Raw genomic sequence first — 22,546 nt, 5'->3', positions numbered from 1 at the left:
ATATTTCATCCTGGGAATTCCGACCGCTTTTTTTTCTCGCTGCTTGAGCAACCATAATTTTTCGCTTGGATAGTAGTTATATACAAACAAATGTAAGGCTTCGTGGACTACCAGGAAATATAGAAAACTATTCCCAGTTGAATTTTTTTTCGGACTCAAAACGATAACGGTCACTTCGTAAAATTTTTCGGTTGAATGAGCTTCTTACGACGTAGTTAAATAGTTGTTCTTTTTTTATTTTGCCACAATTTTATGTGGCTCGTTTCCCTTTATATGCACAAAAATACCTCATCCTAACGCATCATTCAATTCAATTTTTCATTTTTCTTATTTTCTTTTTCTTATTCTATTTGTTCATGTTTTCCTTATTTTTCAAAAAAAATTTTCATATTTCTGAACTCCTCCACACCTTTCTTAATTTGAATCCACCTAGTTCTTCAGTGAGTTTTTTTTTTCAAAAATAAAACTGGTCCATGTAGACTTTGTCTTGCTGAATAATTTGGACAGATCGAAATTCAATTTTAATATATTTTTCTCTTTTTTTTTCTTTTCGTTTCGTTCACATTTTCTAAGTCATAACCTTGAAACTAATCACATCCTTTAGCTTTTCGTTTAATTATATATGGCCAATTTTAAGAAATTAAAGTATCCTTTACGACTTTGTACTTAACTGAGGCACCGGACACTGGTGGCTCATTCGCCTCAATTAGATTTTTTATTGGTCTGATATTCAACTACAGAATGATCTATTAGAGATATTCGCGAATAATGTGAAAAGAGATTGTGAGCCTTATTCTAAATTCTTATCCGAATATTTTTGTCGCATTTAAACGAGAACTTGAGAACTCAAGTTAATTTGTTATATTATTTATCTTTATCTTTTTACTTATTTTATTTTATCTATTATTTTATTATTATTTTATTGCAACTGCTTTCGATTTTTTGTCAACACCTTAAAAACAATACTATTAGAAAGTTAGTTTTATTTTACTACTAATTAAAATCAAATTAAAATTTAATTTTAGTAGTTTAGTTGTTCAATTCAAGTTCAATTGAGTTCAATATTTTAATCCTGAATTTCATAACGGATACAAAGAGCATAATCAGAGACGGCCTTCTTTCCCAGTTCATTCACAAAATTTGAGAGAAATTTGGTTGACATCATAATTCCCATAATTTTCTCCTTCCACTCTTTAGCTTCTAGCTATCCATTAATCAAAAACGGACACCCTTAAATCCTTAAGAAAGAGCAGTAAAAAGAGATCCTAAGATTAAAGGATACGGAGGCGCACGTGATCGTAAGCGAGTTAATAATTATTATTTATTTTTAAAAAAATGAAAGGAAGTTTTTTTTACAGCACTCTTTTTTTTTCGGTTTGTTGTTCGATGTTACACAACCTAAATTTCCATAAAAGGTCTCACCAGGACCCATTAATACCGCGCACGAGGCATTTGTGGATCCCGGTGGAACGTTTTATGGAAATTTAGGTTGTGTAACTTAGTAGTAGTAAAATAGCAAAGTTTTTTTTTAAGTAGTAAACTTTAAAATAGTAAAGAAATTTTCTGCAATTGCCTGGAAATTTGCATATTTCATGTACGAGGTAGAAGAGAGGGATTTAGAGGATTTCTTTATGGGAAATGTTGTCTGAACGTCTTCTCGTTGCTGAAAACAAACTTTTTCGCATTCACATTTAAAACGTTCAAGAGTAGCTCAAGAACAGCAGAGTTCTTCCGTTCTTCTTCTCGCATTTATTATCTTTCTAGGATCGTTAAGAATCCTGAAGCGCTGAAGGAGCTGCTCTTGAACTCTCCATTCCTTTCTTATTTATCGCAAGTTTCTGATAAACGCTATCCTAATTAAAGTAATTAGGACAAAGTAGTTGTCATCATTGTAATTAGCATTATTATTTATTTTACAATATTATTCAAATTGTTATTATTCGTGGAAAAAAAAATCCGGACCATACAGCTAAGTTCTTTTCTTTTTCATCCAGAATTTCTGACAAACGTTATAAACGTTATTAAATTAGTTTTTTTCTTGAATTACTGCATACTATGTCACATTCCGAATTATAGTTGAATTGCTTATAATTTATTTTATATATTATTTTACAAATATTATATTTATTATCATTCTTTCATGCATTATATATTTTATATATTATATATTTTGTTTTTATATACATTATACTTATATTATACTTATATTTTTATATGCATTTTTTTAAAATAATTTTATATTTTTCCTTCCAGTATCTTTTTTCTGGTACCCAGTGGCACGGCTTTGATACAGTTTTATTTCTACGAAAAAAAAAGAAACAAAATTTTTATTTTTTTCTACCCTAATCCAGAGAATCATTGCATTCTTCATTCATTGCAGACGGATGGTGCCGGAAAGGATAGTTTTTTTCTGTTTAAGCCACATCCAGAAAAACCTTCTTTAAATTTGGTACCGTATTCTTGGTCTACCGTATCTCTTCACTGATCCACTTCTGCTCCTACTGTCTTTTTCGGCTTCTGGACCTTCTTCTACTTCTTCGCAACGAACAAGGCACTGTTAGTAAATGTAAATGTAAATGTAGTAAAAGTAATATCCTCCTTTTTGCCGCACTTTTGATCCAGACGGGAAGCAATCAACAAATTATCGAGTGAAGTTATCGTAGTGGATCTGGGATTGCACGATTTTTGCAAGAAAAAAAAATTTTGTCGAAGCTATGCCTGGATTTTTTTTTTGTTTCTTCTGAAATTCGTTCATGGAAACCGTGAAAGCACGCCTTCTAATGTAAATCTTTTGCTTTGATAGGAACTCTGTGTGGAAAACATAGACGTTTAAATTGTAACAAAATTCTCCCCTCGAAGAAAAGGACTAATTTTATTTGGTGGGAATTTTTCGCAGCAGCACATCCATCTGCAAAGCACTTTTCCATTAGTATCCATTTTTCCGAACAGAAATTCTATTGAATTGAACAAAGTTCTAAATTCAACTAATGCTAGATTTTATTTCTCTGTTCTTTTTCTATTCAATTCCTAAATGCAGTTCATTAACGAGCGGATAATCCTTGGAAAAAAACGAACATTATTTGCAAAATAGTCATGCTTTAAATTAGAAAACAGATAAATTTGCAGCAAACCTTTTCCTCTGCTTTGAATTCCTGCGAAAACGAAGCGGAGAAGCTGCAAAATTGCTGGCCACAGCTTCGTATTCACATCATTGCACGTTTTTAGTCCGGTGGCGACGAAAAAGCAACGCGTGCGGCTGCGAAGCGGCAACGTTTCATCGCACCCTTCCAGAATCGACACGTAAATGGCTGGTTCCCGTGTTTTCATTGTAGATTTAGATAATTTTTTTTACTTTATCGGTTACTAACTGGTTCCAAAGTGAATAGTTCCGCTCTTTGGGCCCATAGGTGTTTTTTCGGATCTCTCTTTTTTCCATAGGTAGGTTTTTTTGGTTAGAAATTTTTGTTATTGGCTTTTACTACTCGCTTTTTTCTCTTCACCGTCTTCATTTTTTTCAAAATTTTTCCCAATTATTAAATAATATACAATATACAAACAATAATATACAATAATAACTTGTTACGGCTGAAAAAGAAAAAGAGCACGTGTAGCGCAGTCGGTAACATCCTACTGTACCATCGATCCCACTGTATTACAAAAGGGTCGATGGTTGGAAACCGCGCCGGTGCCAACCAAGACATTCATCCCTCCGGGATCGATAATCTGGATACCAAATTTGTCTGGGAGGAGAAAATTAACAGAGGAAGCAACTACAAAAAAGCAAGCATTGCCAGGAATGAGAATTTGAAAACAGTGAGAATTTGAAGCACCTGAAAATAGGCCAAAATAGTAAAGAGAAATTTCTGGAGTAAAAAAAATCAATATAGGACGATGGACGTGAAGTAAAAAGTAAAATTTGAAACTAATATAAACGGAAAGAAGGGAAATGACGTAGAAATACTAGAAATATCCCTTTTAAAAGTTCCTTATCGATTTTGGGAGGTGATTTAGGAAACAGTTTTGTGGTTCTGAAGGAATTCCATAATTTTGAAAGATTTCAGTGGGCAAACGTCTGTTCTTAGGTGAGTCAAACTATCTAGATCTACATAAATTTCACAGTAGAAAGCGGAACGCTGGCTAAGTTATGGCGAAAATAATTTTTCTTCAGAAAAAAAAACACCTATAAATTTTCGTAGAAAGCGTAATTTTCGCTGTGAGCCAAAATTGAAATCTCTCGGACCGGAAATTACTGATCTACGATGGAACGTAGCAATTTTTTCCAGCTTGCGTGTGTGTGCTATTTTTCACGACGTCGACGCCAACGGAGTTGGGAATAAGTCTGGATTTACGAGCGTGCTCCATGCGTGCGTTTTATTGCCAAAGACCACCACCGGATAATAATTACAATGTGGAATTCCATCGGAACATCTGGTGAAGACATCATCAACATCGCGGTGGTTGACGACGAGGATTCATTGTAACAGGTCATGAGGAATTGAGATGAGAGGAAGCGTGGAGGAGTGAGTGACGAGTGCCTGTGGCAGTGGCTGTGGGTGTGGGTGTATGTGTCTGTGGGAACGAGAAATATGTTTTTCTCGTCACTATTCGAAAAAAAACATAACCTGCTCATGCTGCCGTCATCGTCGAGCGCTAAAAAAAAAGCTGGACAGAGGTGGAAAATTTTTTTCAGCTTAAAATTCATTTCCACTATACCTACTGCTCCACGTATTTGCTCTTTTTAGGAAAAATTTTTTGAAAAAAAAATTGCTCCCTTTTTCCCGGTTTATCTTCATTATTCTTATCTTTTTTACAAAAATTTTTTCACTAAAAAAATTGGTTCTTTTTTCTCTCGATTTATTCTCATTATCCTTATCTTTTCATCTACAACAACTAATCTTTTTATAACTTTTTTTCAAATTATTTTCTATTCGATTTTTATTTAATTTATATTTTATATTTATTTTTCTACAAATATATTTATATTTTTGTAACTTATCTTATAATTTTTATTTTAATTTAATTCTCATAATTTACTCGCATCTTGAAAGTGATTTTATTTATATTTTTTCATATATATATATATTTATAGTTTTTGTAACTTATCTCATAATTTTATTAGAATCTTGAAAATGATTTAGATTTTTTTTAAATCTTAAAATTTACGTTTCGAATTTTTCATTTTCTCCTTAGGCAAATCTGTCTGACCATCATTTTTGTCTGAGCGCCTTCACAACTTCGTTAAAGGTTCTTCTGTTTTTTTTTCTTCAATTTTTTTCTAACACTTGTCCCCACAAGTCAACGGTCTTTCCGAAAAAAAGTCGTAATTCTGGACTTCGTCAACGATTCGGGGCCGACTATGGGAATTTCCCAGCCTTTGTCGCCCTATCTCCCCCTAGGCTTTCTAATCAAAGCTACCTGTGCTCAGATCTTTCCTGAAGTTTGCTCTTCTATTCTTTATTATTATTCTATCATTGTTTATTATTATTATTATTATTATTATTCTATTATTATTTATTATTTATTATTTATTATTCTATCTGTGCTCAGATCTTGCCCCGAAGTTTGCTCTTCTGTTCTTATGGCTGCCTTATTTGAGGGTTACTGTGGAGTCTGAATTGAGTAGCGCAGGATTTCTTGGTCTTCAAACTTTCTCAGTCGAAAATTCCAGAAGAATCCAAGGAAAAAATCTCTGATAAATGATTAGAATAAACATTTGAATGGTGGGCATTTTGAAATTGTTTTCATACACATTTTGGATTACATTTAACACTATTTATTTGTTTTACATTATTATTTTACATTACTTTTATTTTACATTATTTTTGGATTACATTTTGGGTTTGATAGATTTTGGATAATTCGAATAAAAAGAGATTGTAGTTTATGGATAATATTTTTTAATCGTTTAATTAGTTGAATTGGAGAGATTTGCAAGAGTATTTCGAAATAGACAGATTTTTGACAAAAATCCAGAAAAAAACATGGTTTTTGAATTTTACCTTTTCATTTAATTTTTTTTTCTATTTGTGGAATCAATTTCGTCATGGTATCGTGTTTTCGAGGATTATTCGCTTCATCAGTGATAGAAATCCGAATATTTCTCTGAAATACCGATGAAATAAATAGAGTCATCTTCGGCTGACTTTTTTTCCGTTGTTTTCTGCTTCAATCAATAAAATAGTAAATAAAATAAAATATACTTCATTATTTAGAACCATTGAAAAATTTTTGGTAGAGCCGGTTGACTTAGTGGTGGCCGTGTCTTCGTGCCCTGGATTTTCCGAGGATGTCCGGGGAAATCTTCGTTCCTATTCCACCTACGGGTCAGATTTCAATGAATGTAGACCACGATACGTTCATTTATTCAGTTTGACACATTTTTTTCCAGCCGTACTAGCGCGTTTTTTTTCACCAAATAAACAAAAAATGTAACGTAAATAATTTCCTCCTCAAGGTACCTCTCGTTTTAGCAATTTTTGGCAGCTTGGAAGCAGCGACATACGCTTATCCTACTCCTATTTTGCTGTTTTTATGCTCTTCCGCGCTTCCTTAGAGATTTTTAAACTGTCGTTTCCATATATTAAATAATTTAATAATAAATAAATAATCATAGTAATACTTTCGGATAAATAATCGAATCCAATAAAACATCGTCGCCAAATGTTTGTGTAGACATTCTTTTTTTTCTCGTTTTGCTCCGGGTTGATGTTTGTCTGTTATTAGCATTTTTTGCACCACAAACAGTTTTCGTCTCCTGCCTGTTCGTCGCCACACTTTCGTTCAAGAATTTATAACAGCTGTTCGATCCCGGGTTTCTCGCGTAAATTTTGATGATCACTTTGATTTTTTGGATTGTTTGTTTTGATTTTTTCCGTTTCTCAAACTATTGAGGAACAATGCTACATATCTAGTTAGTTATCTACTTGTTTATTTTGTTTGTTTACTTTTCGTTCGTTTATCCTATTATTTTAGTGCATGTCAAGCCATTACATTTGTTTCCAAGTCTTCACAGATTCATTCTTTTGATCGTTTATTTATTTATTTATTTATTCATTCATTCATTCATGCACGCATTCATTCATTCATTCATTCATTCATTCATTCATTCATTCATTCATTCATTCACTCATTCACTCATCCGTTCATCCGTTCATTTGCAGCACACCTATACAGCTATTCTGTAAATTTTTAACTTCTCCACCTATCTGTTTGTCTATTTCGGCATTCATCCTTTATTCATTCATTCATTCATTCGTTCAGTCATTCGTTCACTCATTCATTTACCTATCCATTCATTCATTCATCCATTCATTCATTCACTCATTCATGAAGATGAGATTATCGTTTTCTGGTTATTTAGGAGTTAATCTCCGTGATACTCACTGCCATCCATCAATTTATTACTACCTTCGTCTTAGTCCTTTTTTTTTGAAAATCCAACTTCTTGAAAAAAATTTAACCTCTACGCTTTTCCTTTTTAGGGTGAGAGCGAGGGTTATTTTTTTCAAAATTTAGATTTGTTCATGTTTCCCGTGGACGCTTTCTTACATTTTCTGCTCGTTATGCGCTCGTTTCTTATTTTCTAAGTGGGACAACTCGAAGAAATATCTGCAGACCTAACTCCACCGTGGCATGTTCCAATTGTATCCGCGGTTAAAATGGATCTATCAGAAATTGAAACTCAGCACGTGGGTCCCATTCGCTGCGTTAATCTCCTACACAATATTCGGTGGTTTTCTGTTTAAATGTTTCGAAATGGAAAATGATCAACGAATTCGAGAGAGATATCGAAATCGAACCACCTACGCTATGAATCAGGTGGGCGATTGTTTCGTTTCAATGTTCCTTAACCAGAAAAATCTGAAAAAATTAGAAATTTTTAATTAGAAAATGAAAAAAAACTAGGGATTACTGGACATGAGGTTTCTCTTTCGACAAAAACCAGAAGAGTTACGGTAGCAGCACTACCATAGAAGATGTTTTCATGCGAATTTTGACGTTACAACAGAAACTCAGCCTCTAGTCCTTGCTCTGATTATTTTCCCGGATATATTACTGCATATGTTGTCGAGTGAGCGAGTGAGTGAGGGCACCTGGTGGCAACGAGGGCAGTTCAGGCGCGTCGTCAGGTCTCGTATGATATGGATCTGGAGCGAATAGCCTGAATTTCATGCGGAACTGTGCTGTAGATAAGGAAAATTAAGGTCTGAAGGCTGAAGAAGGTCAAGAAACGAGCAAACTTAATGAAAACATCACCGTTGCTGCTGGCGGCTGCTGCGAGACGACAGCTATAGTCGGCGGCAAAATCGCTGATCGCGGAAGTCGCCATGCGGCGGCTTCAATTGAGCGGAAGTCCGAAGGAGAGTCTTTTTCAAGCAGAAAAAAGTTGTGTGCTCCCTCGAGCGCACTGCGTTCACTCAGATGAGGAAATTTGGCTCGGTGCCAAGTATCCATAAGCTTGCTACCGTCAGATGATTGTGCTTTCGTCACGGGAAACATCTACGAAAGACTAAATCCGTCACAGCAGGTGACGTGATCTAAACGTTTTTGAAGGTTAAATTAAAAAATAACTTTAGAAAAAATTAAATTCAAACATTTTTGTGCGTTTGATGATTCAAGTTCTTTCCTACTTTTGTTTTTTCTCATCAAAATTATGTAAATAACAAAGTAAACAGATTTTACTTCAGTGCAATCGCATGTAATTGATAGGTATGCACTAAGACTGCAGCCATCCAGAAAGACAAATAATCTTGTTTACTGGTTTGTAAATTATTGGCCACGCCCCCTTAACAAATGGAAATCATTGCCGTCGTCATCGCTACTGTTAGAAATATCTATGAGTGCTGTTGTTCGCACACATGTAACTCCACGTAGATTTTAGGTCCTGGAACGAATGTTAGAGGTACGATGTCATGATCCAGAATTACGTGTGGCCGACAAGGATTATCAGGTAGGCTTTATGACTGATTAGTGATGATTCCAGCGGTGAACTCGTCCGGTGGTCCGGTCACAGCGATCGGATTATCGTCCAACGGGCGGAGCATGTAGTGGTTTCGGTCAGTAGGCGGAGCGTGTAGTTGTTCGCGAAAAATTCGAGAAAAAATTTAAGAAATACGTTCTAAAACATAATGCTCGAAAAATACGCTTTACGCTTAAGAATTTTTTCTGATATTTAGATGTGTTTAAGAGATTCAAAGCCAGTTAGGGAGAGATTCTTATCGTAAAATATCCTAACAACGCTAGGAAGATCCTAAGAATTTCCCGTGTATTGCAGATACAACACGCTAAGGATGCGTTGATTTGGTTCCTGGAGTACCTAAATTTGACAGAGGTGATAGTGGAACGAACAGGAGATTCACCGTGGACATGGCTCGGTTCAATGTTCTACGCCGGTCAACTCTACACTACCATTGGTGGGCGGGACTAATTAGTGAGAGAAAAACTTTGCAGGAACTCCTGCGCTCCACCCGCCCGGTCAAAAAATTTTAATTGGTTTTGTAACTTTAAAGGTTTCTAAAAAAACAAAAATTGAAAGTTATAAGGAAGAGAAAGATAAGAAATAATGAAAAATAAAATAGAACTAGAAAAAAATAGTTTCTGGATTTGAAAAAAGGCTATTTACTACTTTCCTGAAAGCTATTCACTTTTCTGCTCTGGAATACTTTCCTCCATACTCATAGAACTCGTTTAATCACAATAAAGTTTACTAAATTAAGCTGAAACTATAATTTTGCGATGAAAAGGGGTTCCAAAATGCGAAACTGCCAAACTCGTACTGGCGTGGCTAAGGTCCCGCTTGTCCCATCTCAACAACCACCAATGAGAACCTTTTTTTTAGTCATCTGAAGAATGGTTAGGAATACGAATAAACGTAAAAAATTACGAATAATTATTGAGAAAAGTCAGGAAGTTAGTTAGAATAATAAAAAATAGATAGATAGATAGATAGTAAAATAAGTGAATAGTTAGAATAAAATTGTAAATATAGATTTTTTCGAATATATTTTTTAAAAAAACGAGAAGCAAAACCAACCGCGAGAGATTGGTTGGAGGGATTTCAGAATCTTCCCTATGAAATGTTTTTCCGGAAAACTTCGATTTTATTTTGATGCCTTTACTTTTTTTCCGGAAAAACTGAGCTTTTTTCAGGTTACGGGTACCCTACCACGAGTACAACAGCTGGACGGGTAGCTTCAATTTTTTACATACTCTTTGGCATTCCAATATTTTTAATAATTCTTAAGGTTTGTTGTTTTTTGTTGTTGTTTAGGGGAATTTTGCCGAATTTTCCTTTGCCAACTGTTATTTTCTAGGATATAGGTCGTCTTATGTCAAAAGGATCACGCAAACTCTATAAGCGACTTCGTGAATCGCGGCAAAAAGTCGCCGAGTCTAAACCGATTAAGCTTATCTCACAACCATTCGCGGTACATCTATTATTTTCTATTTATTATATATTATTATTTAATTATTTGTTATTACATTATGATTACATTATTATTTAATTATCTGCTACCTTATTATTATTTTATAATTTTTTATTATTATTTTATAATAAAATTTCACATAGAATCCGGTAATAGCGCCAGAATCACGCCATAGGTGTATAAATTTTATTTATTTATAAATTGTTTTATTTATAAATCATTCGGTATTTATTAGCTGCTTATTAAATACCATATTGTTAATTATATTATTTATGTTTATTTTATTCACATGCAAATTTATTGCAATTAATTGCAAATTCTTTATTTGTTTTGTTTATTTTAAATATTATTTTTTCTTAATTATTATTGTTTTTAATTATTACGTTGCACTAACCGTTCTGATTTAAGAGTATGTACAGATCAAAACACACCAGTGCCAAAAATCTTAACATTGAAGATGTGGAATTAGCTCTAGAGCAACAGGTACGATGTCTAGAATCGATATATCGATTTTTGATGTGTCGATTGGAGTCACTTTTAGAACAAAGTGAACGCGAAACTACATGCACAAAATGCATTTCCAATTCCAATCGCGTTGGCAATGCTTTTCTTGTGGATTCTCTTCTCGGCCGGTTTATTCTGCCTATGGGAACGTGAATGGGGTTATTTAACGTCTGTCTACTTCTTTTTCGTCTCTATCAGGTAAATACTCGCTTATTTTCTCGTTTTCTGGAAAAATTTCCCGGATTTTTTAGTACGGTTGGCCTAGGAGATATTGTCTTTTTGAATCCAGACATGATGATTTTCAATTTTCTACTGATTCTAATCGGTCTAGCGTTGTTATCGATGTGTTTCAATTTGATACAGGTTAGTGTCTCAAAAGTTTGGCATGGAAAACTATTACCTGACACTTGTGCACTTTCTTTTCACTTTTCTTTTTTTAAATCTCAATTTTTTTTACCTTGAACCAGTTCCTCTGTGTGTTTGTACATGTGATGATAAAGTGCACTTCCTACATTTTCTAAACTCTTTCTTTTTTTTTTTACTCTTCTTTAATCTCCCTTATTTTTGTATTCCATCCTGAACTCCTCTCCTGTTTTTGCTCGATGTACTATTCTTTTACATCAAGCACACAAAAATAACGTTTTCGTGGTGGGAATTACTTTTCATATCTATTATTTTTATATCCTAATTATTGTTTTTTTCACATATTTTCCCATTAATTCTTCCTGAACAGCATTTTTGTGCTTGTCTTCTTCTTCAACTATATATGGATACCATTTTAAAACTGTAACTGAAGAATTCCATCAGAATCCATATCGCTTTTCTGAGAGCAGCTCACGAGTTCCTTTGGAGAAACTTCTTTTGTCCTAGTGATGTTAGTGGTAAACTTTAAAGTTTTTAAAAGTTAGTTTTAAAAGTTCAAAGTCTCTAAGGTTTAACTTAGTTTTAATTGGAAAAAGTTTAGGAGGATAGTTCCGATAAAAGTAGAGGCTTTCGCTGAGTTACTCACTTTTAATTATAATTATTGTGTCCAAAAAAAAAACCTAGTCAGAGAGTACTTGTAGATAATTTTAGTTTTTTTGTGGTTTCTGAATACGGTAACTACACGGATATTGTTATGTATTACTTTCCCAGTTCACTAGAATTCCCACTCCTTTTCGACAAAAAGTAATTTAAAAAAAAAACTTTTCAAAAAAAAACACTTAAAGATAATAGACTTTTTTGGAATGATCGATAGGGAAATTAGGATTCGGAAGAATTTGAAGGAAATACATAGGAAATGAAAAATAAGTCAAACATGTAAGTGAAAATTAGAAAATATGTGCAAAATTAAGCAGAAAATTAATGTTTCAAGCGCCTCATATGAATCTGAGAGGGGGACGCTTGGACTGATTGCCATATCCTCAAACACTTCGAGGTGATGACTTCATAGCGCTAGGACGGAGCCTCATTGAACTATCCGTGAAATATTTCCATTTTCCCGTGGCCAGTTAATTTCAACGAAGAGAAATTATTCTCTCGTGGCAATTCTCCAAGTAAAGATGTCATTGCCCAAGGCGATTTCTCAAATCTTTGCTCTATAGTTAGCTCTTTCTTCTTATTCTTTACAGAAGATTTTATATTAATCGGAAACTTATTTGAGCTGCAGCAGCAGCTCAAGTGCAAATTATTTATTTTTATTATTATTCTCACTTTTTTTAAAATTAATTATATGCCTGTATAACTGTGTTCTCACCTATCTTTGATATTAAAGATTATTATATTAATAACATTTATGGGGATTTTCTTGTATTTTTTTTAATAGATTTTAATTTTTAATTTTAATTTTTAATATTTATTTTCACTTTCTCTCCTAAGTTTGCTTTTTCGGGGTGCATGTTGGCCAACTGACCTTGCAGATGGATAATGCGCTTCTTTTTTTCTCAAAATAAAAGTTATTTTTTCTTTAAGGGTAAAGAGTTGCATCGTTGGATGGAAATGACACAAGAATGGGTGTGTCCCAACCTATTTGTTATGTTAAAGACACGTTCCCTCAGGCTGTATTTGCTTGACGTCATACTGTAGCATTGTCCTCATAAAGAGTACTTATAAAGGGAGAAGCATTGCCTAACTCAAAGCACTTCCGAAACTCCTCGACATGACAGCTATGACGTGATCCTGGCCCTATTACCGGATTTCATGTGAAGTTTTATCGAGTAGGATACGTGCGTTCAATTGAGAAAGGGGAAAAATACAATTAAAAGAAAAAATACACTTAATCGGGAAAATAGAAAATGAAATAAATAAAGAAAAACTATCATGAGACTGGATGAACCAATCTTTCGGCAAGTTTCATATCTAGAAGGACGTAAATCTCATAAATTGTTTTCTCCATATCTAAACCTTGACAAGGATCAAATTTTTTCGTTAATCGATTTTTTTTTCTGTTTTTTGGTAGGACTTTTCATGTAATTTATTTCCAGAGAAATTAATTTAATTTTTAAAAAGTAATTCTAGTTTTTCTAGTCTAGTTTAGTTTATCCTATTCAATCCGTTTCGATTTGGGAGTTGATGTTTGTTTGTTTGTTTGTTTGTTTGTTTTTCTGTTTTCGTTCTCCTTCGTACATGCGTTAATATACATCTTTAGTGAAGGAAAAAAAAGAAAAAAGGAAAGGAAACGTAAAATGAGATTATACGTTACGTGGACATGAGAATATGTAAAGTTTATGGCCTATAACAGAATTTTTTTGCTGTCTTCTTTTTTGTTTCTTTGAATAGACCTATTTTTACTTTTTCCTAGCCGTTTTTTCTTCGAAAGGAAGGTCTTTTTTTATTTTCGCATTGTTATTTACGTTATGGATTCTCGTAGAGCCTCAAATTGCAGTATGACGGCGGCTGGCTCATAATTCCCATAAGCTTTGTTTACGTTTTGATCTTTTTTAGTAGGGGACGTTTTTCTGGATGCGTGTGCGTGTGTGTTGCATAAACAAAGCGGTCAGCTACAGCCAGTTGCCGCTGGCAAAATCCAATCGTGGGGATTTTGAGAGTGAGGAACGAGTCAAATATCAGTTTGCTGGGAGAAGGAATAGCAAATCCAGGAAATTTCTTGAGTGGATCCTATTGCAGATCTCTGGGATTCACATGAATCTCAGGGGATCTCAGATCTTCCGGAACATTCATTGAGGAATTCACACAAAACGCCATGAGGTCATTCGCGACCATTTTGTGCTCTGTTAAACTCACCTGCCGACAACTGTCGACACCAAATCACCGACATATTTCACTCGACGCGTAGAGCAATAAATGGTGTAACGGCGGAAAAAAAGATCTCACGAGATAAACGAGATTCAACACATCATCAGATCAAAGAGGCAACATTAGAAATGGGGCAATAGAATATCTCTCACCTCCGCGAGGGGATTTTTCTGTTCCTCATCGCTCATCAATCGGAAAAAAAATTCGGAAAAATAGCAAACAGCACCAAAAAGTCCACATAAAATCAGCCTGATCGAAGAGAAAAATATTTTTTGCTTTCATATAAAGTTCAAAATTGTATTCGTTTATATTTTTCTGCATTTTTTTTTGTAATTGCAAATTAATAATTTAATTTAATTTTTAATTAATTAATTTTTTAAATTTAATTGTAGTTTTTTTGTAGTATAATTGTATCTGTAAATTTTAATTTTGAATTTTGCAAAAAAGTAGCGAATAGTGATGTATGTAGCACAAATCTTTATAATATGTGATATTTTGATGAGAAAAATATAATATAAAAATAATGATTTTGCAGATTTTTTAAATATTTTTTCAAAGGAAAAACTTCGGCAACTTTTTTCCTTCTAAGTTTTTGCTTCAATTTTCTATTTTTTTTTTCGTTTAACGTATAAAAGAAATAAATGAACGTAATTACATATGTACTTACTTATAAGAAAAGTAACTTTATCAAAAAACACAAAAGCTTTACGTAAAATCCAATTCTGGTTTGCGTTTCGGTTCGAGTTCTATTGAAAAAAATCGCCAAACAAACGTTGTTTAAATTTTAAGATAAAACTAAAAGTTGGGTAAGTGACTTTTCAGTTATCGCATCACTTTTTTTTATCTATTAATTTTTATTTCTATTTCTGTTAGTTTAGTTTTTATTTAATTTCATAACAATGAAATTTTTGGTTATTTTTCTTCTTTTCTACTCCTTGTATTAGGTTAAGGAGTATAAGTCGTGAGTGTTTTTTTTTTAATCAAAGTGAAAAATGTGTATAGAAATGAAAACTTTTTCTAAAATGTTATAAATGGCTCGAAAATAAATCTTTTCTTTGCAAGAAAGTGCCGTTCTGTTTCTTCTATACTCATTCAATATATAATATATAATATTTAACTACTATTTGTTTGTAACATACTATAATTAGTTCTAGGTTCATTTTGCTCTCTTTTCCTATTTCTTCTATCTTTTACGAGTGCTATTTTCAACTCTTCGAGCTTTTTTTCTTCTTCTTCTCTTTTCTTTTCTTCTCTTTCTCTTTTCACTACCAGTGCATTAATACAGTGCTCTCTATTATTGCCCAAGGGCTCTATCCTAGTTTTACGACTTTCTATTCTGTTATTTTTTCTCCTCCTCAACTTCTTTCTCTTTTCAAAACAATCTTAGATAACAGAGGGAGGTGACAGACATTCTTACCACACTCATCCATCATAAAAAAAAAACCACCGACGCCGAATTGTGGCTGCCGAAAACTCGGCGCCGGGCACTGGGATCCAGGAAGTTGTGGTGAAGATTCCAAAGAGGCTCTAAGATTTTTTGTTTAAAAAGATTTTGAAGAGAAAAATTCCCATTTTGATCCTTTGAAAACTGGAATGTGAGTTGTAGCAGAAATCCTACCTCGTTCCTGAATCCAAGGATAGAAAAACAGTTTCATAGGGAAATTTTCACTTCCATCCGAGAAATTTTATTCTGATCTATAAATAGTTTAGTAAAGATCTATAAATAGTTTAGTAAAAGTTTCTCTTCCTGACAGAATTGTCACCACCACTTTACTTTCGGGGATCGGTGAATTAAACTGCTGACTCCTGAGATCAAGTTCTTGAAATTTTCCAGCAAATTTCCTCGGCGGTTATTGATTGATCGAGATCAACTTTCCTTCTGTTTACTTTTGTTATTTTCAATAGAAAATTTCTAATTTTTTGTTCCCTTTCCAAGTACAGTAATTCTTTTCGTTTCTTTCTTCTTTATTTTCTGCATTTTCCATCTGTTTGGTCTGTTTTCTTTCGTTGTTCGAATTCTTTTAAATATTGGATTAATTAATTCAATTTATAGTTTGTTGACGTTATAAATTGAAACTATTCATCTCTTCAAATAACTACATTTTGAAGGGTGAAAAAGGAAAGAAATAGTCCTGTGGAAAACAAAGAAAAATGAAGAGTTGCTGAGGAACAGAGCATGAGACTTTGGTTAATTCATCTTAAGAAAGCTCCTAAAATTTTAAGAATTTTTTTTCAGACGGCTTTGGAACGACTATTGGATCGGTTACTTGAAGAATACATAGAAGAGATTGAAAAAATGGCTGAAATTGTCGCTCAGGATGAGTACATGGAAGAAGAAGTGGGACCGTTGGAGTTTCGAATGGCAGGTATGTGGCTTATTATCGACTACAGTATTTTTATGGTTTAAAATTAAAAATTAAAAAAAGAAAAATAAATTAGTATTAAAAAGACAAAAAATATAATGCACAATAATAATATAATGTGAATAAAAATGATAAATAATGCTGAATGAATAAAACAAAATTGAAAATAGCATTGAGTAGCACAGAATTCAGTAATTAAGTAGCAAAAATAACTTTATGCTGTTAATTTCATCCTTAAGAGGAGGTTAGTTGCATATTTGTGGAGTAGAATGAAGATAAAATAAATCTCTAGCAATTTCTAGTCGGGTACATAAATTTCTTCGAAAAAAAATGATAGAATTTCTCTCACGATCCGTGGGATTTTTTTCTGGGGGAAAAACTGTTTTTTTTTGTGTTATTTGCAGAGATTCCTAATTCTATTTCTTTTTCTCTTTTCTCCAAAATCTGAGAGTATTTGACCCTAATCTTGGTACATATGCATTTTAATTTATTTTATTTTATTTCTACTCTATAGTTCTTTATTTCTCTATATATAATCCATTTACTAATTATTTCATTTCCTTAATTTTTATTCTATTTTATTTCGTACGTTTTCTTGGGATATCCGCTATGGATAAAGGAAACCATAGCAATTCTCTATAGTTTTTATATTTGGCATGTTTTTTCCATAAATATTCTTTAAAAAAATCAATCCAGGTAATCTACTCGCTTTACCAATGAAGAAGGTCACCAAACAACGTGGAGTTCTCGCCGGAGCTAAGGAATGGATGGCTGGGCGGTAGGAATAAGTGATATCTCTTTTTTTATCTTTTTTTTTGTGGATTTACGATCCTTTTCGACATTTGTGATCCAGAATCGCGAACAATATGCTGGCGACTCGACTTGGACCCACCATGGATAGTGATAGCGAGGAGGAAGAGGAACTACAACGGCTCCGGGATCAGGAAACCCCGGCGTTGAAGGTTTTCCGTTTGTTATTCGCTATGCATAAGTCATTCATTAATCCAGAAATTTCTCACGGTTTATTCTTCCGTTTTTCATAACTTCTTAATTAAAAAAAATCTAAAACTTCTATAATCTTTTCCCTACGTATACGAACGTTCTTCCACGTATTGCTGCGTATAAATCCGTTAGTAGTCCTGAAATTTCCCACCCAAATCAAATTTCTGCTTTTCTTAATTTAATTTCTCGTCATTTCTTTTTTTTAATTGACAAAACTCTACCTCCGTCACTGTCTACGCCTAAGCACTATCGGATCTTTGGATCCTATCTTTTCTCTGATTTACTCCACCTGTGCTTCAGATATCGACGGTTTCCACGCCTCGACGACGATCCGGAAGACGTTTCTCGAGCACGTCAAGCGATGCACTGACGATAGGTGAGTGGAAAATTTGGAAGTTCTGGAAGCCGATGAGGGAGTTTTGACTCCATTTCGAGACTTTCCAAGTCTTAAGAAAACTCCTCGAATTTTTCCACCGAAAAGAATTTCTCTCAAAATGCATTCGATGTGTGTTTTCGTTGCCTTAGTGGATTAATTCTTGTGCTGAATTTGAAATTTTCTTCCAATAAAAATATCTAGTAAAATTTTGAGGATTTTTCTCAGCGAATCCCTTTCATATTCAGGTTGTTTTTGCAAAATGAAAGGCTGAAAAGGAAATCGAAATAGGATCGTCTTCGTAAGAAAAAAAAGTCTATAAAAAGAAAAAATTCTCAAATTATCTCCCCGAAAAAAAAGACTTTGACAGGGGAACCAAAATAGGATCATTTCCGTAAGGAAAAAAATTTAGGACAAGGAAAAATTCTCAATATTTCTCGCCGAAAAAAAAAGAATTCGGAAGACATTTCAGCCGAATCCGTTCGATCCTCCCGACCACCGACAAGCCTCACGCGATTTAAATTCCGTTACGGACGTTCATTGTTCGATACGGTTCGAACATTGGAGAAGATGAAACCGAATAAGGGAGATTTTCGGTAGAATCCATGGAGAAAACTCTGTTTATTGTTTCTTTTTTTGACTGAGTCAATTTTTTCCTGATTTTCAGTTCACTGCTCTTCTCAAAATTCATACAAAGTGATCGTTTAAATCGTATGGTGGATGATAGTGCGACGCCGGCGAAACGAATGGTGGCAAGCGCTTGTCAGACCGATGAGATGCCGATACGACGACGACATCATCATCATCATCGTCGACGAGGTGAGTTTCCGTTCCGCCTCCGCCTACACAGAACCCATAGAACCGTACCGAAGTGTTCCTGTCGTTACAGAGGAATCCTCCTCCTACTCCTCCTCCTCCTCCTCATCAACGTCTCGAATGGTTTACGATGATGAATCGTTGATATCATCCGCGTATTGTGACCTACGTTTCGATTATTCCACAGAATTAGCTCCCAGTTCAAGACAACATTCAAGTTTTTCCATTTTAAAGGTGATTTTTTTTCTTCCAGAGAAAAAAAAAACATTGTTTTTCTTCCTGTAAGTGCATTTATTGTGCAGTTTCAAAGCCTTAATGACTTGGAATTTTTTTCCCAGGATAACCTACGAGATTTTTTTCAGGATTTCTTAGCGAATGTTTCTTCTATTCAATTACTTTTCGCGAATAGGAAGTATTTCGTGAAGGCTGAAAAGGAAATCCAACTAGGATCATCTTCATAAATCCGCTATTTACGCTCATCCACAATTTTCCGATAACAATTGATCCGTCCAAAACCAATGCAACTGGAATTTATTTGTAAAAAGTCTTTTTTTTTGTGAATTTTCAGTTTTCAATTTCATTTTCATTTTTTGAGACAATGTTATTAGTTTCATTGTGGTTCGTTTTAGGCAGAAAAACCCCATTTCATCTTTTTTTACCAAGTAGAAACAGTTTTTAAATGATCCTCTCTCTCGAACTCCTCTTTCGTAGAGTTATTTGCTCCTAAATTGGCCATTCGGGAAAAAAGGAAAAAGATGATCGATTTCGCTCAGCTTCAGGATCGTTGGATCCCATTTTCAAAGAATTTTCATTGGAAAAAAACTTGGTACTAAACCTCCTTTTTCTGGTTGACGGATTTTTAGATTTGAATTTTTTCAGGGATTAGGTGTCATTGATAAAATCATTATTTATTTTCTTCCTTTTTTTGTTTACCAAGATTCTACCATTTTTTTTCCTAAATTCACGGCCTCTGACAAAAACGGGTTTCACCCTTCCCCTCCCCCCACTCCCCTTTCCAAAAAAACACGGCAGAATCACTCTTTGGTTAGATAATTCAAATTTATTTCTGAATTTGTTTATGTGTTTATCCTTACTTCGTCTAAATTCGTCAATAAACAGGAACAATGAAAAAACAAACACAGAAATACACACCAAAAATAAAATATTGAATTGAAATTTTCAAAAAAAAAGAAGATATCTATTATTTCCAACAAAAAAATAAAGAAATATATTATTCACGTAATTTGGTCCAATGTATGTTGATTTGGCAGAAAATAACTGAACCTTACCCAAGGCTAGGCGGAACAAAAGCAAAAATCAATGGATCGGATCGAACGTCATTTTTGGGTTCCACACGGGACGTCATAGAAATTTCAAGCAATTGAACATTTTTTTTGATTTCTATCTGTTTGTAGGGTCTCTAAATAGAAGAGATCTGGAAATCTTCCCCACGCATCGCATTTCCCCCCGGATATTTCTCCGGATCTCGTAAGCGAAACGACTGTAGTATGTATCAACGTTGTCGGCATTCCACCCATCGTGCTTCGATTCGTGATCGCATTCCTTATGTGGTGCTGCTGTTGTTATTTGTTTGAGCTAAGCTCCAGTGCTTTTGCCCAGCTCCCCCTCCCCTCATCGATGGGAATCGATGCTAATTTTCTGGATGATCCATGTTTTTTTTTCCAGATGGAAGATGAAGAACCAATTTTACCCAGCAGCAAATTCAAGCAACCAATATGGTTTACGCCGTGGAAAACTCCTCCTAAGGTATTTATTTTTTGAGAGGAAAAAAAAAACCGTTTTCAGCTATGATTTACTTCAGGAGGTCGTTGAAATAATAAATTTATTTACTACTTAATATTTAATTTATTTGCTACCTAATTTAATTACTTTTTTTTTACTATAGGAGGTCGTTGAAATAATAAATAAAAACAAATAATTGAAATTTTGCACTCGAATTAACCATTCTTGAAAGCTTTGGATTTTTCTCCGTTTTATTTGAAGACTTTTTATTTGAGTTGAAATGCTTTCTCATTTTTTTTACTTCCTCCTCAGTTTATTCATTTTTGTTTACACTTTTAAAATAGCAATTTTTTTGAAAAAAATCTTTTATGCTACGTTCTTCCAGAAAAAATTCTTATTTTTCCCAAATTTTCCAGTTATACCTTCAACAACTCCCATACGTCAGCGAGCTACCATCACCGCTTAACATCGTTTCATCTCTGAAAAGATATTCATCGCACTCCGTGCTGAGGTGAATTTATGGAATTTTTTTCCTGTTCGCTTGGATTTTACTGGTTCCCCAAAAATTGTTTTGACAAATTAAATTGGGATTTCAGGAGAATTTTCAACGGAAATATTTCCATAATATTTCGATTTCAGTTATACGCCAGAAATCCATGCACCAAACGAGGAACTTCTCGAACATATTCGATCCGTTTGTGGCCTGTTACCGTCTGATTTCGATTTGCGGTCCAATTCTAGTCGGTGGGTGATTTTGTAGTCGTCATGTCGAAAAAAAAACATTAAAAAATCCTGGAGGACAAATATCTACAGCAACTCCTGCAAGTGCTGAGAATGGTTCAGTGTCAGAAGGCGCTGCTATTCCTTGAAACCTCACTGGTTCAATCCCTGCCATTGGAATCTAAAGTTTCTAGGCTTTTTTCCTATTTTGTACCCATTCCAGATCCACGATGATCGATTCCGGTTACGATAAATCACATTACGAAGATACACAGAAACCTGTAAGTAAATTTCCCAACTACACTACATTTCTGCACCATATGTATGTCCGATCAATATATCGATTTTCAGGATCAAATCCTTCCTGCCTCGCCTAGTTAACAGAACGCGTTTACCATAGAAGAGGTGGAGGAACGGAGAGTAGAGCGTTGAAGTGGACGATGTCGATTGGAGAAGTCGATTGTCGATCGATAAGATGGATTCGGCCGAATCAATCGATAATCGATAGTGATGCGTTCGCAACACAGTATCAGCGTGTTTTCCACATTTTATTGAGTCTCTCTGGTGAAATTCTAAATTTTTAGAAGGTTTATATCATTTTTACACAAATGATCTCTATTAAATCGTAGATTTAAAATTTTAGTTCCTATAGATTTAATCTCTAGTGATTCTACAGTTTCTTCTCGTTTCATCTCATTCACCATACCTCATATTCGGTGCACTTTTTTCCTGAATTCTATGTCTTTTCCGTTTTTTTTCACGTACGGGTTCGTTCTTTACTAGTCAGAGAAATTGTATGCCTTGTTTGGAAAAATTTTTCAAATTAATAAAGTTCAGACGTATTTTTCCGGATTTTTTCATGCTTTTTGCGGATTTTTTATGCTGCTGCATACTTTTCAGATGGTTTTCGTTTACATTTCGTCATAGCCTGAGGTGAAACAGTTCATTTCCTGTATAACCCTTCGTGGAACATTTTCTGGAACAAAGCTTTTTTCTGAGGAACGTTTCCTAGCACCCGCTGTGAGTCCCGCAGCGACAGCCTTTTTCTTATTCCTTAAAAATTTTACTGTGGTTGTCGCGGTCACAGATTTCTTGGAACAAAGACCAAAAGGGTCTATAGTAACTAATTTTGTCAAAAAAAAAACACAACTTTCAATTTCAAAAATGTTTTTTTTCTGGGAAATTATTGAAAAATGGATGGAATGGAAGTGGAAAATACTAAATATTGTGTAAAGTTGATCTCTTTCTTTACGTACTGGTTCTCTTTTTGAAGGGAAAATTTTTTCAACGGTAGAAAGAGAAGTGACAGCTGTTTTTTTCCTGACCGAGCGCCTTCTTCTAGAATATTCAGAATAACTCTCGAA

The 22,546-nt window shown here is 34.1% G+C and overlaps 1 protein-coding gene across 2 annotated transcripts; it reads left to right on the top strand.

Annotated features, from left to right (window-relative positions):
- Positions 1-7,632: 7,632 nt before the first annotated feature.
- RB195_016269 (uncharacterized protein) lies at positions 7,633-21,563 on the top strand (the record flags this gene model as incomplete). Of its 2 annotated transcripts, none has more annotated exons than XM_064207349.1 (20): positions 7,633-7,818; positions 8,882-8,950; positions 9,275-9,413; positions 10,150-10,244; positions 10,314-10,427; positions 10,836-10,910; positions 10,969-11,129; positions 11,183-11,294; positions 16,402-16,531; positions 17,225-17,306; positions 17,382-17,490; positions 17,831-17,906; positions 18,376-18,499; positions 18,571-18,722; positions 18,793-18,953; positions 20,406-20,486; positions 20,879-20,973; positions 21,102-21,206; positions 21,406-21,463; positions 21,534-21,563. In XM_064207349.1, 20 exons carry the CDS (start codon positions 7,633-7,635, stop codon positions 21,561-21,563), a joined length of 2,154 nt encoding a protein of 717 aa, XP_064063230.1. The 2 variants fall into 2 exon arrangements, with proteins under 2 accessions (XP_064063230.1, XP_064063231.1); XM_064207350.1 differs by having other exon boundaries at positions 7,756-7,818.
- Positions 21,564-22,546: the final 983 nt, after the last annotated feature.

The sequence above is a fragment of the Necator americanus genome, chromosome V (assembly GCF_031761385.1).
Source record: "Necator americanus strain Aroian chromosome V, whole genome shotgun sequence".
Classification (NCBI taxonomy): Eukaryota; Metazoa; Nematoda; class Chromadorea; order Rhabditida; family Ancylostomatidae; genus Necator; species Necator americanus.
This window is presented reverse-complemented; position numbering and strand designations above follow the sequence as displayed.